The sequence below is a fragment of the Rhineura floridana genome, chromosome 20, assembly GCF_030035675.1.
Source record: "Rhineura floridana isolate rRhiFlo1 chromosome 20, rRhiFlo1.hap2, whole genome shotgun sequence".
Classification (NCBI taxonomy): Eukaryota; Metazoa; Chordata; class Lepidosauria; order Squamata; family Rhineuridae; genus Rhineura; species Rhineura floridana.
The window spans coordinates 20,377,838-20,393,541 of NC_084499.1; the positions used below are offsets into that span (position 1 = coordinate 20,377,838).

Genomic DNA, 15,704 nt, shown 5'->3' on the forward strand with positions numbered 1-15,704 from the left:
AGCTGGAGGTGTCCATGGCTAGCACCTAATAAGGGTTAGCGATGCTCTGGACCAGCACCTGAACAAGTGAGCTTGACATTCCAGGAGCTGTTAATCCAACAAGGGTCCACAGAGGTTGATATCATCGCTGCCAGTGCCTTGTTCTGGTACTTAGGAACCTAGCAAGCTGCCTTATACTGAGTCAGACCATTGGTCCATCTAGCTCAGTACTGTTTACACTGACTGGCAGCAGCTGCCCATGGTTTCAGGCTGGGTTCTCTCCCAGCCTTACCTGGAGATGCCGGGTGTTGAATCTGGGACCTTCTACATGCAAGGCAGATGTTCTAATGCTGAGCCACACCCCTTTCCTGGTTATCTGCTGGGCAATTGTTTGCAGTTGGACCTTCTTGGTCCTGAGGGGGTGGGAAGAGCATTGGTCTTCAGCTGGTGGGTTGGGACCCACAGGCTGATCTAAGATGGGTCTCAACTGCAGTACAACCACCATGCAAATATATGCTAAAAAATTCAACCTTTAAGACTTGTGTTTTGAGTTAAAAGTGGGGTCCCACCTGGAGAACACTGTCCCAGTTGACAGCCCTGGCCTCCTCACTCTGTTGCTAAAATCACGTGTTGGAGAATTTTGTACTTCTCCTGTGGGTTCTTTGCTGGGGGTCCCTTAAATAATAATCCTGAGACAGGCTTAAAGCAAAAAGGTAGGCCTTTACTAAAAACAAGCAACTGCTTGGAGGAGTTACACAGAGAACAAGTCTCTGTGCAAGGCCCCTTACATGATCCACACATATTTCTTATATACTCTTTTCAAGGTAACATTGATTACACAATTGTCACATGATTATACATAAGCATATGCCAATCAATACAATAACCTACATCAATATACTTTATTTGGCATAAGCATAAGCATTATTATATCTTCAAAAATATGCAGGTCAAGATAACTTTTCCCTTCCTTTTCCATGAAACAACTACTCCAACCCCTTCCCTACATTTTCTTCATATCTCCTTTGCTAAGTATTTGACCTCTAAAGCAAGCATATATTTATAACCTTTACTCTACTTCTTCCCCTAGCTTTATAAGTGCAATTTCAGCAGTTCCACTAATACATTTTACTAATACATTTTGGGCCTAGCCACTCTGGAGAGCTCACGCAAACCTGAACCAAAAGAATTCCGCAACACACGCAGGGGCTGACCTTGCTTGTTGCCTTGACATTTGCCCAATGGGTCCCCCTTTGAGTAAACGCCCTTGCTAGTTGAGCCTTAAATGTTTAGCCCTGACTAGCTTTTCCTACCTTCTGCTCCAGCCAATTAGATCAGGAGGGTCTCATTTTTAATCAATCAATCAATCAATCAATCAATCAATCAATCAATCCAGGGGGTGTCACTCAGCTACCAGGAGGCACCAAAACCCAATGAGTCGAAACAGAAAAGGGGGAACAAGGCCAGTTTAGCCAGGAGGCCATTAGTTTGCGCCCCTCACATCGCCTCTTTCCTTCCTGATATGCCCGATTCCCTCCAACAGGTGGGAGACCAGCAGCTGGAGTGGGTGCTCCCGAACGTGCGGCGAAGGGTACCAGTTCCGTATCGTCCGCTGCTGGAAGATGATCTCCCCGGGCTTCGACAGCTCCGTCTACAGTGACCTGTGCGAGTCAGCCGATATCACCCGTCCAGAAGAGAGGAAGGTCTGCAAAAATCCGGCCTGCGGACCACAGTGGGAAATGTCAGAGTGGTCCGAGGTAAATCCCCAATAGGTGTCCATTTTTGACCCGGGAGCCTCCGGGGATAGGATCAGGGATTGGAGTCTATTGACTCTACGGATGGATGAATCTGTCCAGTTCAGTCTCTTATTCCCACCTCCCCACCCCAGTCTTAAGTTTATTTATTTATTTTTTATTTGTTTCATTTATAAACCGCCCATAGCGAGTGGCTCTCTGGGCGGTGTACAAAAAGGTTAAAATACAGAATATCACAATAAAATCAACTACCAACAGTAAACATAAGCAGCAAACAAAAAAATAAAAGATTTAAAGTTATAACATTAAATGCTTAAAATGCCTGGGAGCATAGCCAGGTTTTAACCTGGCGCCGAAAAGATAGAAGCGTCGGCGCCAGGCGTACTTCTTCGGGGAGGCTGTTCCACAGTTCGGGGGCCACTACAGAAAAGGCCCTAGATCGAGTAACTGTCCTCCGGGCTTCCCGATGGGTTGGTACCCGGAGGAGGGCCTTAGATGCTGAGCGAAGTGACCGGGTCGGTTCATAGCGGGAGAGGCGTTCCACAAGATATTGCGGTCCCACGCCGTGTAAGGCTTTATAGGTCAAAACCAGCACCTTGACTCTGGCTCGGAAACAAATGGGTAGCCAGTGCAAACGGGCCAGAACAGGTGTTATATGCGCTCACCGGCTGGTCCTCGTCAGCAGTCTGGCTGCTGCGTTTTGCACTAGCTGAAGCTTCCGAACTGTCTTCAAGGGCAGCCCTACGTAGAGCGCATTACAGTAATCCAACCTAGAAGTTACCAGAGCATGAACAACTGAGGCGAGTTTGTCCCCTTCCTGCACCACTTTTCCATTTCTTTTAATATCTTCCAATTTTGTGGGAGCAAAACCTATCCTGGTATACTTTTGATTATGTAATTTACACATAAGTAGACCAACAGGGTACTCTTTCTGGGACCTTGCCATAAATTGTCACATGCACGATGTCTCCAAATTTCAGCCAGCTACCATTTACTGTTTTCCTTCTGGAAACAAAAAACCACTTTGGAGCATAAAATGTCCCAGAAATGCATTGAGGTATATTGACTACCCCAGCCAATGCTAGAAGATTGAGGTAGCAACAACAGGCCATCGTTTTTTTCACAGAAAAATGGTCAGGGGCAGATTGACAAAGAGCACTGGCGTCAAAGGCACAAAAACACAGGCATTCTCCAACGTTGGCACTTATCCGAATTTTGAGATGCAGTTCTCCAAGCAACGAGTGTTTACAAAAATGAATCTGTTAGGGGAAAGTGTGCACAAAATGAATATATTGGTAAAAAATAGCACACAAAAATGCATTGCATGAGTATCCCTTGCCAAAATGTGCACATTCGCCAAAACTGCATGCAACAGTGTATTTGTTAGGAGAAATTTGCGCTAAAATGCTGAAGATGTTTTCATGAGGATTTTGTTTTTAAATGCAAATTGTGGCAGAAATGTGGAGCACTGAATTTCAAACGGAAAAAATGAAAAACGGAGGGAAGCTAAATGGACAGATCTCTCCATCCCTATTTTTAGGACAGATGAAAGGATGTACTACTTTACACATTCCACAGTTAAACTATGGGATTCACTTCCTGCAGAGGCAGTGATTAGGCAAATCCATGAAGGGGATAAGACTATTCAGGGCCCCTAGCCATGTTCTCCCTCCACCGTCAGAGGCAGCATGCTTCTGAATACCAGCTGCTGGAGGAGTTGCTGTTGCCCTCAGATCCTGCGTGTGGGCTTCTTCCCATAATGGGCATGTGGTTGGCTGGACTAGATGGGTCCTCTTTGGCCTGATCCAGCAGCTGGGCTCTTTGGATGTTCTTAAGCCCATGCTAGGAGAGGTTTCAGTTGTTTAATGTGTGCGTCTCAGGCTGCACAGGAACAGAGCCTGTAAAAACAGCAGCAACAACAAAAATGTGGCAACTGTAGTTGTAGGTTGGAAAGGGTGCTTAGATGGGTGCACAGCATGTAGACAGAAAAATTCTCCAAAAAAGACTAGCTGCCAGGGTCTTCTGATGTTCTTAGCTCTGGCTGAATGCCTCAGAAGTCTACCAGATGAGACGTCGGCCTCATTCACACCATACATTTATTCCATTTAAAACAGGCATGGCTGCTTCCCTCAAAGTATCTGGGAAGTGTAGTTTGTGAAGGGAGTTGTTAGGAGTCCCCCTATCCCCCTCGCAGAGCTCCGGTTCTCAGGGTGTTTTAACAGTCAGCCCTTCTTCCCAGAAAACTCTGAGAACTGTAGCTCTGTGAGGGGAACAGGGTGTCTCCTAACAACTCCCAGCACCCTTCACAAACTACACTTCCCAGGATTATTATTATTATTATTATTATTATTATTATTATTATTATTATTATTTATTAAACTTTTATACCACCCGACTAGCAGAAGCTCTCTGGGTGGTGAACAACAAAAATACTGATACACAATATAATACAATAAAAACATATAACAATAAAACAGTCTAAAATCAATTACAACAAATGAAAAATCAATAGCTTAAGTTAAAATGTATTGGGAAAGAGTAAGGTTTTAACTTGGCGCCAAAAGGATAGCAGTGTCGGCGCCAAGCGTACCTCCTCAGGGAGACTGTTCCACAGTTCGGGGGCCACCACTGAGAAGGCCCTAGATCTTGTCACCACCCTCCGGGCCTCTCTATGAGTCGGAACCCAGAGGAGGGCCTTTGAAGCAGAACGCAGCGAGCGGGCGGGTTCATATCGGGAGAGGCGTTCCAACAGATATCGTGGTCCCATGCCGTATAAGGCTTTATAGGTTAATACCAACACTTTGAATCTGGCCCGGAAGCATATTGGCAGCCAGTGCAAGCGTGCCAGAACAGGTGTTATGTGATCGGACCGCTTGGTCCTTGTCAACAATCTGGCAGCTGCATTTTGTACTAGCTGCAGCTTCCGAACTGTCTTCAAGGGCAGCCCAACATAGAGCGCATTGCAGTAGTCCAAACGCGAGGTTACCAGAGCATGTACCACCGATGTAAGGTCCTCCTTACTCAGATAGGGACGTAGCTGGGCTACCAACCAAAGTTGGTAGAACGCATTCTGTGCCACCGAGGCTACTTGAGCCTCAAGTGAAAGGGAAGAGTCTAGAACAACTCCCAAGCTCTGAACCCGGTCCTTTAGGGGGAGTGTAACCCCATCCAGGATAGGGTATGTATGCACCATCCGATCAGAGAAACCGTCCACCAGCAGCATCTCAGTGTTGTCAGGATTGAGCCTCAGTTTGTTAGCTCTCATCCAGTCCATTGTCGCGGCCAGGCAACGGTTCAGCACATCGACAGCCTCACCTGAGGAGGATGAAAAGGAGAAGTAGAGCTGCGTGTCATCAGCGTACTGATGACAACGCACTCCAAAACTCCTGATGACAGCACCCAATGGCTTCATGTAGATGTTAAAAAGCATGGGAGACAGAACCGACCCCTGCGGAACCCCACATTCGAGAGCCCACGGAGTCGAGCAATGTTCCCCAAGCACTACCTTCTGGAGACGACCCGCCAAGTAGGAGCGGAACCACAGCCAAGCAGTACCTCCAACTCCCAACTCCGCGAGCCTCCCCAGGAGGATACCATGGTCGATGGAATCAAAAGCCGATGAGAGATCAAGGAGAATCAACAGAGGATGCCTTGGGGGAAGAAGCCATGACTGTTTCAAGGAGAATAATAGTGGGATAAATAAATGGTGTGAACGCGGCCTTCCTTGCCCTCTCCTCGGGACACTTTCGAAGGCAGATTCGTAGCATCTGGAGCCAAATGCTCTGCGAGGCACAAAGTGATGGGGCATGCCAAAAATTGCCCAGCCCTCATTCTTCCCTGAGGGAGAGAGGGAGGTTGGAAACGGGTCTGGTTCATACTTGGAATTCCTCTTCCATGCTGAGTGCCAGTGGCAATGCTTGGCCATTTCCCCTTCCCACTGAAATCCTGGTGTGTTATTTGCTTTTATGGGATGTTTTTTATTCCTTCTTCCTTCTCCCAAAAGAAAATCCACCCACCCACACTTTGGTATAAAAGACAGATTGCCTAGAATTTAGTAGGTGTCGGGGACAAATTGCCAAAGTGCAGGGGGCCTCCTTCTGGCCCCCAAAACCAAAACCTAATCTAATTTGGATCCAGTGAGCAAAGGTCAATGCCAAGTTGGCTTCGAGTCCTGGCTTCCCTTTCCTCGTCCAAAAAGAGAGTGGCATTCTTAACCTTCCACACACACACACCCCGTCCTCCCTGTCCCAGAAAGATCAGCAGATTACTCTATCTGAATAGGTGAGCACTAAGTAACCACCAGGCTGCTGACGCATTGTTGCAGTCGTTGCCTCTGTTCCACTATAAATATCTGTCAGACAGAGCACTATTCACCCACCCTAAGGAGGGACCCTTCAAGGGCCCTCGGCCAGGGCCCGACCTGGCCACCCTCTGGCGCCAGCCCTGGTTGGAAGATTCAGGACAGATGAAAGAAAGGACTTCTTCACACAGCGCATAGTTAAACTATGGGATTAGCTCCCACAGGAGGCAGTGATGTCTGCCATCTTGGAGGGCTTTAAAAGAGGATTCGACATATTGCAGAAGGAAAAGGCTATCAATGACTACTAGCCATGATGGCTATGCTCTACCTCCACTTTTGGAGGCAATATGGCTGGAAAAGGCAGGCGCAGAGAGTGCTCTTGCGCTCAGGTCCTGCTTATGTGCTTCCCATCATGGGCATCTGGTTGGCCACTGTGAGGACAGGAGGCTGGACTGGATGGGCCTCCTTTGGCCTGATCCCGCAGCAGGGCTCTTGTTACGTTCTTCTGCAGCCCCATTCTCCCACCCGCCTTTTCTCTCTGCAGTGTACAGCCAAGTGCGGAGAGAGGAGCGTTGTGAGCAGAGACATCCGGTGCTCCGAGGAGGAGAGGCTGTGCGACGTCGGCACCAGGCCCCCGGCTGAGAAGAACTGCACTGGAGCCCCCTGCGACCGGCAATGGACTGTCTCCGACTGGGGACCGGTGAGTCCCCCCCCGAGTCTGTGGGGAGGAAACTTTCCAAGCAGAGAAGGGAGAATGGGGGCAGGAGATATTTGTGAACAACGTGGAAAGGATGTGTTGTGTATGTTTGCGGCTGGCTGGTCATCTCTAGCCAAGCATTCTGTTTCCACTGGTATCTCCAGGAAGCTCATAAGTAGGGCAGCTGCCCTCCCCAGCCATTTAATCCCAACACCTGCTATCTACAGATAGACTGCATTTGTATATGGCAGTTCTGCTCATTTAGCATGCTTAATAGGCACTGATCTGCTGGTCTTCTATGAGTTTATCTCATCTATTTTCAAGGTGATCTCATCTCATAGCCATCACTACACACACACACACACACACAGAGTGTCAAGCAAGATGTAATAATGGCTAACGAGATCATTTTGAAAGTAGAGGGGAGTTTTAATAAAATAGGTGAGAAACAGATGAATGTATTCCTCTTTCCTAAAGCAGAAGGAGAAGAAATGTGATTCGGTTTGCATGTGGCATAGTAGTTAGAGTGCTGGGCTATGACGTGGGAGACCCAAGTTCGAATCCCCACTCAGCCAAGAAGCTCACTGGGTGACCTTGGGCCTGTCTCTGCCTCTCAGCCTAACCTACCTCACAGGGTTGTTGTGAGGATAAAATAGGGAGGAGGGGAGAGCCCTGTTTGTGTGTGACCTTCAGCTCCTTGGAGGAAACGTGGCATAGAAATTCAATAATAATAATTAACGACAGGCTAGGGTTGCCCTTTCAGTCATGTCCCTCAGTTTCAATGGGTCTACTCTCTGAGTAAGACTAAGATTAGATATAACTCAATATTGGACATTGCCTGGTAGCGAATTTATGAGAGCATGTCGCAAACTGCCCAGGAAACAGCACCAACCAACCAACATTTGAATGCCCATGCCAATTTTCAATTCCAAAACACAAGATCGGATTCCAAAAACCAGTTTCCAAGTTGCTGGATTTCAGTGCCAAAAACCCAAGTTGCCAAATTTGAAAAGGCCACCAAATTTGAATTTGTCTAAATTTCAGTCCAGCTCTTGCCTGAATTTGAGAAGTGGGGGGGGGGGGGGGGAGAGAGAGAGAAGGAGAGAGAGAGAGGAGAATCAGCTCTTGCTATTTACATTTGCTGGGAGGCAGGTGGCTATTCAAAGCACCCTGCAGAGGAATCGTTGCAGATCTGGGTGGCAGGGAGCTCTGTGCAATTACGGAACAGGGCAGACATGAGCCAGAGGAAGCCTTTGGGAGGGGTGGGGGTTAGCGTTGGAATTACCCATGTCTGTATTTGCCATCTGAAAGCTCTCGGTTAAGCCAAGCTGGCACAGTTTCTCACAGCGTGGGGATTAAATTGCATTTGTTAGCGAGAGCCCTGGGCTTGGCAGATGCTCGTTGGCTTCCAGTAAGAACCCCCTTCTCCAACTATCAGCAGGGGTCCAGCTGCAGACGGCCCCTTGCCCTGCCTCCCGCGCAGCAACCTTTGCCAACCTGGCGCCCTCCAGATATTTTGGACCGCATCCCCTGCCAGCACGGCTGTAAAATGCTGCAGCTGATGAGAGCACAGCGGCACTGGCTGGGGCTGATGCAAGATGCAGTCCAAACATCTGGAGGGCACCAGGTCGGGGGAGGCTGTCCTACTTCCTCAAGGGAGCAGAAAACTAGGCAGAGAAGGCAGAGGGGGAAATAGTTCACAATTATTGTTATGGGATTGTGTGTGGGGTGTGTGTGTGTTGCTTTTGAAGACAAGACTGCGGGTGGGTGAGGGAAATATTGTGTAAACGTTTGGCTGACAATCACATTTTTGCAAGGAATTTTCCACAACATAATGCATCTTTGCATGCTGTTTTCATTAACAATACGCATTTCAATGCACTTTCTTCCAATATACACATTTTTTGCAAGGAAGGTTCTGCAATATCATATGCATCTTTGTATGCTCTTTTCACTACAATATGCATTTTGACACACACTTTTCCCTAGAAGACACACTCCTTTGCCAGGCCTCTCCCCTAATATCATACATTTTTGTTATATACTTTCACGAATAGAGGCATTTGTGTGCACTCTTTTCCCTAATATACACATTTTTGCCCAAACGTATCGGTAGAGAGACCTGCACTGCAAAATTCAGAGAAGCGCATAGTTTAGCTGTTTCCGTTTGCGCTGAGGAGGTCTGCATTTAGTAGGTTCTCACTGAAATGCAAATGGAACCAAAGATCCCCAGAATCCATGCTGTGAAGTGATTCTGAATCTCTGTTCTGAGATGTTCTGAGGTTCTGGCCAAGTCCTTTCCGATCCCCCTGCAGCCAGTCCAGCTGGCCCTCGGTGGTCTTCCAGAAACAGGCTTCTCACGGTAGAAGCTTGCTGAACTGAATTTAGTGCCCAGAACAAGTAAACCTATTGCACCACCTGCATTTGGAAACCAGGCAGGATTGTGACCTTAAGGAAGCATCCAGTCCTTCTCTCAAAGATGAGAAGCGTTTTAAAAATCCAAGCTGGTCTAGAAGGCCATTAACTTGGAGCTATTTTTTTTAAAAAAAGTGAAATGTTCTATGTTTGTGTGCATGCCATGTGGACCGCCTTCTAGGGTTATGTCCCCCCCCCGATTTTCAATTTGGTGGCATTAGCTAAAAATAAGCAGTCTCCATGGCAACGGCTTGCAACTGTGAAGAGCTTGCCTCCCAAAAGGAGACCCGCAAAGGAACTCTGGGGTTTGAAAATACCAGCTGAGACAATGCCCCTCTCCCCTCCCTCTTCCTTTCCAGTGAGCACAGGGAATAGGGTTGCAGCCACTGGCATTTGAGATAGGGCTGGGAAGACCTTTCGGCCCCAGGCCCCAGACTGGCTTGAACTAAGAGACGGGCCCAATGAATGAAAAAGGTCAGAATCCAGCAGGATTGCTCTCCCAAAACGGAGGGGGCAGAGGAGGGGTCGTAGCTCAGTGGCAGAGCACCTGCCTGATGGCATCTCCAGGGAGGGTTGGGAATGTCCCCTGCCACTGCCAGTCAGTGTAGACAGTATATGGAGTTATATGGACCTGTAGTCTGACTCTGCTGAAGGCCGATTTGTATGCTCTCATTTAGTTCAGACCTGGCTGTTCCATAATATCATTGTTCATTCTCATTTTTATAAGTGTTTTGGAGTACAGTGCAAGGATATTTTCATATTTGTGGGGCTTTTTGCTGGCTGTGATACCTTATTGCATACAGTACTGAACCCTTTTTTAATTCAGCCCTTTATAAACTATTCTGAGGACTAGAATCTTACTTTATTTTTAGGGGTGGGCGTCGTAGCTCAGTGGTAGAGCATGGCCTGTGGCCAGGGATGTTGGGAGTTGTAGTTCTGCAACATCTGGAGGGCCAAAGTTTCCCCACACTTAACGGAGACCCATGAGTGAAGCCTTGCAGGCGTCACACCCTGTTCAAGTGGGATGCGGACAGTGCAGTCACCTTTATTTTGTAAATACTTTCCCCCCTCCATGTGTCTTCCTTGTCTGTCTTTCAGTGTAGTGGAGGCTGCGGACAGGGCCGAACGATCAGGCACGTGTATTGCAAAACCAGCAATGGCCGCGTGGTCCCGGAATCCCAGTGCAACCTGGAAACCAAGCCGCTTGCAATCCACCCCTGCGGAGACAAGAATTGCCCTGCCCACTGGCTGGCCCAAGACTGGGAAAGGGTAAGGGACGGTTGCTTGTAGAGTGCCGAGGACCCCTCCTGCCTCTAGGCCAGGGGAGGGACCCTTGTTTCTACCCAAGGGCCAGATTCCCTTCTGATAGGCATGACCAGAGGCAAAAGCAGGCAGTGCAATGAGTGCAAATTTCACCTTTGTACACTGGGCTAGTTTCTGCCCACTCTCTGTCCTCCGTCAAGGCAAGCATTGGAATTCAAGGACACGTTCCAGCTGCTCAAAGAACATGTGAAGCAGGGAAGAGGATGTGACCTGGGCAGAATCCCGAGGGCCAAACAGAGAGGCTTGGAGGGCTGCATTCAGCTCCTAGACCTGAGGTCCCCTCCCCCAACACTTTATTTTGTCCCTTTTCTGACTGGCCCTTACTCTTGGCAGTGCAACACCACGTGTGGCCGGGGGGTCAAGAAGCGGATCGTCCTTTGCCTGGAGATTGTCAATGGGAAGCTCAAAACTCGCAGCCCGACGGAGTGTGATGCCTCTAAGAAGCCAACTGAGGACACGACCTGCTTTGAGCGGCCTTGCTTCAAGTGGTACACGACCCCTTGGTCAGAGGTGAGAGCCAGGAGGAGGACAGGCGGGCAGCACTGGGAAAACGAAACGGTCCTAAAATGGAACGGGGTGCGGTGGGACTGAGTGTCTTCCAGATCGGCGCAGGGAGTAGCTTTGGAGAATGTCTGTTTTCCCACTGTAAGAAATGGGAAATAGACTGCCCCACCTCACAGGATTGTTGCACCTGCAAAAAAAATATGAAAAGTACTTTACCCTTTCTGACGAGCACAATATGAACATTCTGGTCTGAGGCCCAATCCCACAGAGACACTGGCAAGGCTGGTCAAAGGCTGCTCGACCACATACAGCTACGAGGGAGCAACTTGCTCCAACAAAAGGTTGGGATCAGACGGAGGCCTTTTCAGCCTCCCTCCTCTAGGCTCTACCTCCTTGTGGAGAACTCCAGAGAGTAAAAGAGCCACCCCTCTGGCCTGACAGCAGGCACTCCCTCTCCGTTCCATAGCTTCTCTCCAGGGGCACTCCCTGTGCCACCGGACTGGCAATGTGCAATGCCATCTGTTTCTTCAGGGGAAGGTGCCTGGGAGGGTCTGGGCTCTGGCCTTACAGGCCCTGCTGCACTGGGAGGTTCCTGGGGGCTCCTGGAACAATGGTCTCCCTCCCTTCAGCAGTCAGCTCTGAGCCCTGATCCTCACCCAGCTCCACATCTGGCACCCCTGCAGCCTCCATCTCCGTGTCCAGATCACGGCTAGATTTAGAGGTAGTGACAATAGATGTGAGATTTCATACCGGTTGATAGGCCTGGCAATTCAAGGGCCATCAGTAAGAATCACCTGCCTATGAGGTTTACGGCTAAAGAGTGAGGTGCTCTAACATCAGCCGCCCCCATGAATTACCCCGCTTGCATTCTGAGGTCCAGACATGGCGCTCTGTAATTTCCGCCATCCTTCCCAGGCTCGGCAACGGAAAAGGAAGTCTCCCGTTCCCTTGCACTCTGCTTTTCCTTCCCGCTCTCCAAAAAAACACAGCCAGTTCTGATTACATCTTGGCAGGCTGCACTCCGCCCGAAGCCGCCACAACAGTGAAAGGTTCACCTTGGCCACGTTGGTGGGCAGCAGCCAAGGTATAATCAGGCCCTGGCAATCACTCCCGGTGAAGTCTCGGCTGCAGGCCTGCGCAGGGCGAGAGCCAGAGGGGAAGAATTCATTTTGCACTCCACTCCTTGGAGGTGAATTTGGGTTCCTGCAGAGCTATTGGGCATTCTTGGATGTGTTCAGGGATCTGCAGGACAATGTCTGGCATGCAGAAGACCTTTTGGATTCCTGCAGGTGAAGCTAATTTGGCTCCCCAAATCTTCACACCCTCTCTGACACACACACACTGAATATAGGTTGTATCCAGCTATGTTTTAGGCCACATCTGCACCATACATTTAAAACAACATTACACCATTTTGACAGTGCTGGCTTCCCCCAAAGAGCCCCGGGAAGTGTAGTTTGTTAAGAGTGCTGAGAGTTAGGCGACCCCTTTCCCTATCACAGAGCTACAAGTTCCAGAGTGGTTTAACAAACCGTTCTTCCCAGGGAACTCTGGGAACTGTAGCTCCATGAGGGAAATAGAGGGGGCTTAGAATCATAGAATAGTAGAGTTGGAAGGGGCCTACAAGGCCATCCAGTCCAACCCCCTGCTCAATGCAGGAATCCAAATCAAAACATTCCAGACAGATGGCTGTCCAGCTTCTAACAACTCTCAGCACCCTTCACAAACTACAGTTCCCAGGATCCTTTAGGGGATGCCATGACTACTTAAAGTTGTATCGTAGTGCTTTAAATGTATGCTGCGGATGGGACTTTAGTCACATTAAAATTAACGGATCGATATTGGTCATGTCCATAAATTTCAATGGGTCTACTATGAGTAGAAGCAGTGTTGGGTCCAGCCCCATGCATTGTATGCAATGTTATGGCAGATCTACATGATGCATTTAAAGCATATGACTTCCCCAAAGAATCCTGGGAACTATCGTTTCCCCCTCACAGAGCTACAATCCCCAGCACCCTTAGCAGGATTTTTTTGGGGGGAAGCCATGATGTAGGCCCATTCAGTTCAATGGGTCTACTCTGAGCAACGCTGAGTTGGCTACAACCCTATGTGTGGCATTCAGTGCTAACTCTACTTGAAGAAGACCCATTGAAGTGAAAGGACACAACTAGTTTAGGTTTCATTAATTTCAGTGGGTCTCCCCTGAGCAGGACTTGGCTGAATATAACCCATCATCTCGATGTGTGCAGCTATGTCAATTTTGCATTCAAAACTTGCAGTTCCACCTGTGGGATCTGGGGCAGTTGTGAATGTTGTGCAACTCTTTCATTCCCCCGCCTGCCCTTCAACTGTTTCTTGCGACCCACGAGCCAATAAACCTCCCCTCTTTGTTGTGTCATAGTGTACAAAGACGTGTGGCACTGGTGTGAGGATGCGCGACGTCAAGTGTTACCAGGGGAAGGATCTCGTCCGGGGCTGCGACCCTCTTGTGAAACCTGTCGGGAAACAGACATGCGACCTTCAGCCCTGTCCGACTGAACCACCAGGTGTGGGGGGAGATGGGGGGGTATTTTCAGGTTGGGAACAATCCCTGCTCTAGTTTTCACAAAGCACATCAAAAGAGCAACAGCCATGATAACCGTGGAAGTTGGCGGGGCAGGCACACCCACCCACCCCTGAGACATTTCATCTGCCTCGCTGTAAACTTTTAAAAAGTTTAAAGGCTGATGCCCACACCATTTGGTGCTGCTCTCTTCTTCTGCTCTTCTTGATGTTGCAACCCTTTGGGGTTTTGCCAAGGCAACCATCTTGTGACTGGTGCCCACGGCACTTTCTCAAAATTCAAAATGAGCCCCCTTCCCCCCTCCCCCCAAAAACCTGCTGATCCCTGGTCTACATCGACTGGCAGCTCCAGAGTTTCAAACAAGAGCTTTCCCCAGACCTATGTGGAGATGGCAGGAATTGAATCTGGAACCTTGTACAGGCAAAGCAGGAGCTCTGTCACTGAGCTTTGGCCCTTCCTCCTTGAAATTCCACAGAGGGTCCTCCCAGGCGGGTGCCTCCAAATCCATGTCACAAATTGCCTCTCTCAACAAAATTGAGAGCGGCTCTGGGAAAACTGGTGGGGCGGAAGACAGGGAGGCCAACAGTAGAGGGAGCCAGAGAGCCAACGACAGGTGGAGCCAACTAAGTCTAGCCTTGCCTCCACCCTCCTCCTCCCTGCTGAGTTCTGCAAGGAGCAGCACTGAGACTGAGAAGGAGAAGGGGGCTTGCAGGGAGGGCCACCCCCTGGACTGGTTGTAAGCAAGAAAGCAGAGGACTGTATTGTATTGTGACTGTTTTTAATTTTTCTAAGATAATTTTTTGTCACTGTTGTTTGCCACCCTTTGGGAGGAAGGGCAGGCTAGAAATTTGACAGATTGATTGATCGATCGATTGATCGATAGATCTTGGGGGGTTTAAATTCAAATTTAGGCTGGCAGATTGCAGATCTTGGGGGGCTTAAATGTTTAAGCTTTTAATTTTTAATCTCTAATTTTTAGGATTTTGATTATGTCTATATGGAATGTACTTGTGTTTGGTTGTAAGTCGCCCAGAGTGACAGATTAACCTCTGCCAGATGGGCGTCTAACAAATCTCATAGACAGATAGATAGATAGATAGATAGATAGATGGATGGATGGATGGATGGATGGATGGATGGATGGATGGATGGATGGATGGATGGATGGATGGATGGATGGATGGATGGATGGATGGATGGATGGATGGATGGATGGATGGATGGATGGATGGATGGATGGATGGATAGATAAGAGCATAAGAACATCAGAAGAAATCAGCATCCTCTGCTCACAGAAGCTTATAGGAACCTCGCCAGGCAGGACTAGAGCGCAAAGAGGTTGGTGCCGCAATGCCCCTGTGCCCTAATCGGCTGCGCTTTGCTGTCCTGAGGACTACATCTAACTCTCAGGCTCAAGCTTCCTCATCTCTGGATGGGTTTTACTTTGGAAGGTCTGTTGGGGGAGTTAGTCCACGAGCCCCGTCACCAAAAATGGTGAATAGGTACCAAGTGTGCCAAACAAGGTTGACTTGGGTGTTTTGCAAGATCTGCACCTCAGTAGTTGGAAAATAGGTGGTGACCTTGCAGTTATCACTGTCTTCAACTGTGGCCAGTGGCTCCATATCAGCAGGGCAGTGAAATCCGCTCTCGGTTTTAGCCTGAACATCCAAGGAGCTGTCCAAAGTGCTGGAAAATAGGTTCAGCACCTTAGACAGCCACCAGCTGCCACTGACAGTCTTACAGGGGGTTTTCCCCCCTGCCTTGTGCTGAATTTGGGGCCCAGATCCTTGTTCCCTTTCAACAAGTTGGTGCATGAACCACCTATACGGTTTATTTGACCCAACACCGCATGGTCCAAAGTGGGGGCTGCTTGACAGCTACTAGCCATGATGGCTGTGCTCTGCCACCCTAGTCCGAGGCAGCATGCTTCTGAAAACCAGTTGCCGGAAGCCTCAGGAGGGGAGAGTGTTCTTGCACTCGGGTCCTGCTTGCGGGCTTCCCCCAGGCACCTGTTGGCCACTGTGAGAACAGGATGCTGGGCTAGATGGGCCACTGGCCTGATCCAGCAGGCTCTTCTTACGTTCTTATGTTCTTAAGTCGCCCAGGGCTCTCTGTGCATGTGAGAGCGGTCCCTCTGGCATTCCTCCATCCTGCACCTGGCCTTGC

The 15,704-nt window shown here is 49.0% G+C and overlaps 1 protein-coding gene across 4 annotated transcripts in view; it reads left to right on the forward strand.

Moving 5' to 3' along the window:
- Positions 1–15,704, forward strand: part of ADAMTSL2 (ADAMTS like 2) — a 41,513-nt gene that overhangs the window by 22,772 nt on the left and 3,037 nt on the right. For all 4 annotated transcript variants that reach the window (XM_061604105.1, XM_061604106.1, XM_061604102.1 and 1 more), the window contains 5 exons: positions 1,523–1,736; positions 6,578–6,733; positions 10,244–10,414; positions 10,802–10,978; positions 13,377–13,521. In XM_061604105.1, the coding sequence (XP_061460089.1) occupies positions 1,523–1,736; positions 6,578–6,733; positions 10,244–10,414; positions 10,802–10,978; positions 13,377–13,521 (863 nt within the window). The remainder of the gene's footprint in view (positions 1–1,522; positions 1,737–6,577; positions 6,734–10,243; positions 10,415–10,801; positions 10,979–13,376; positions 13,522–15,704) is intronic.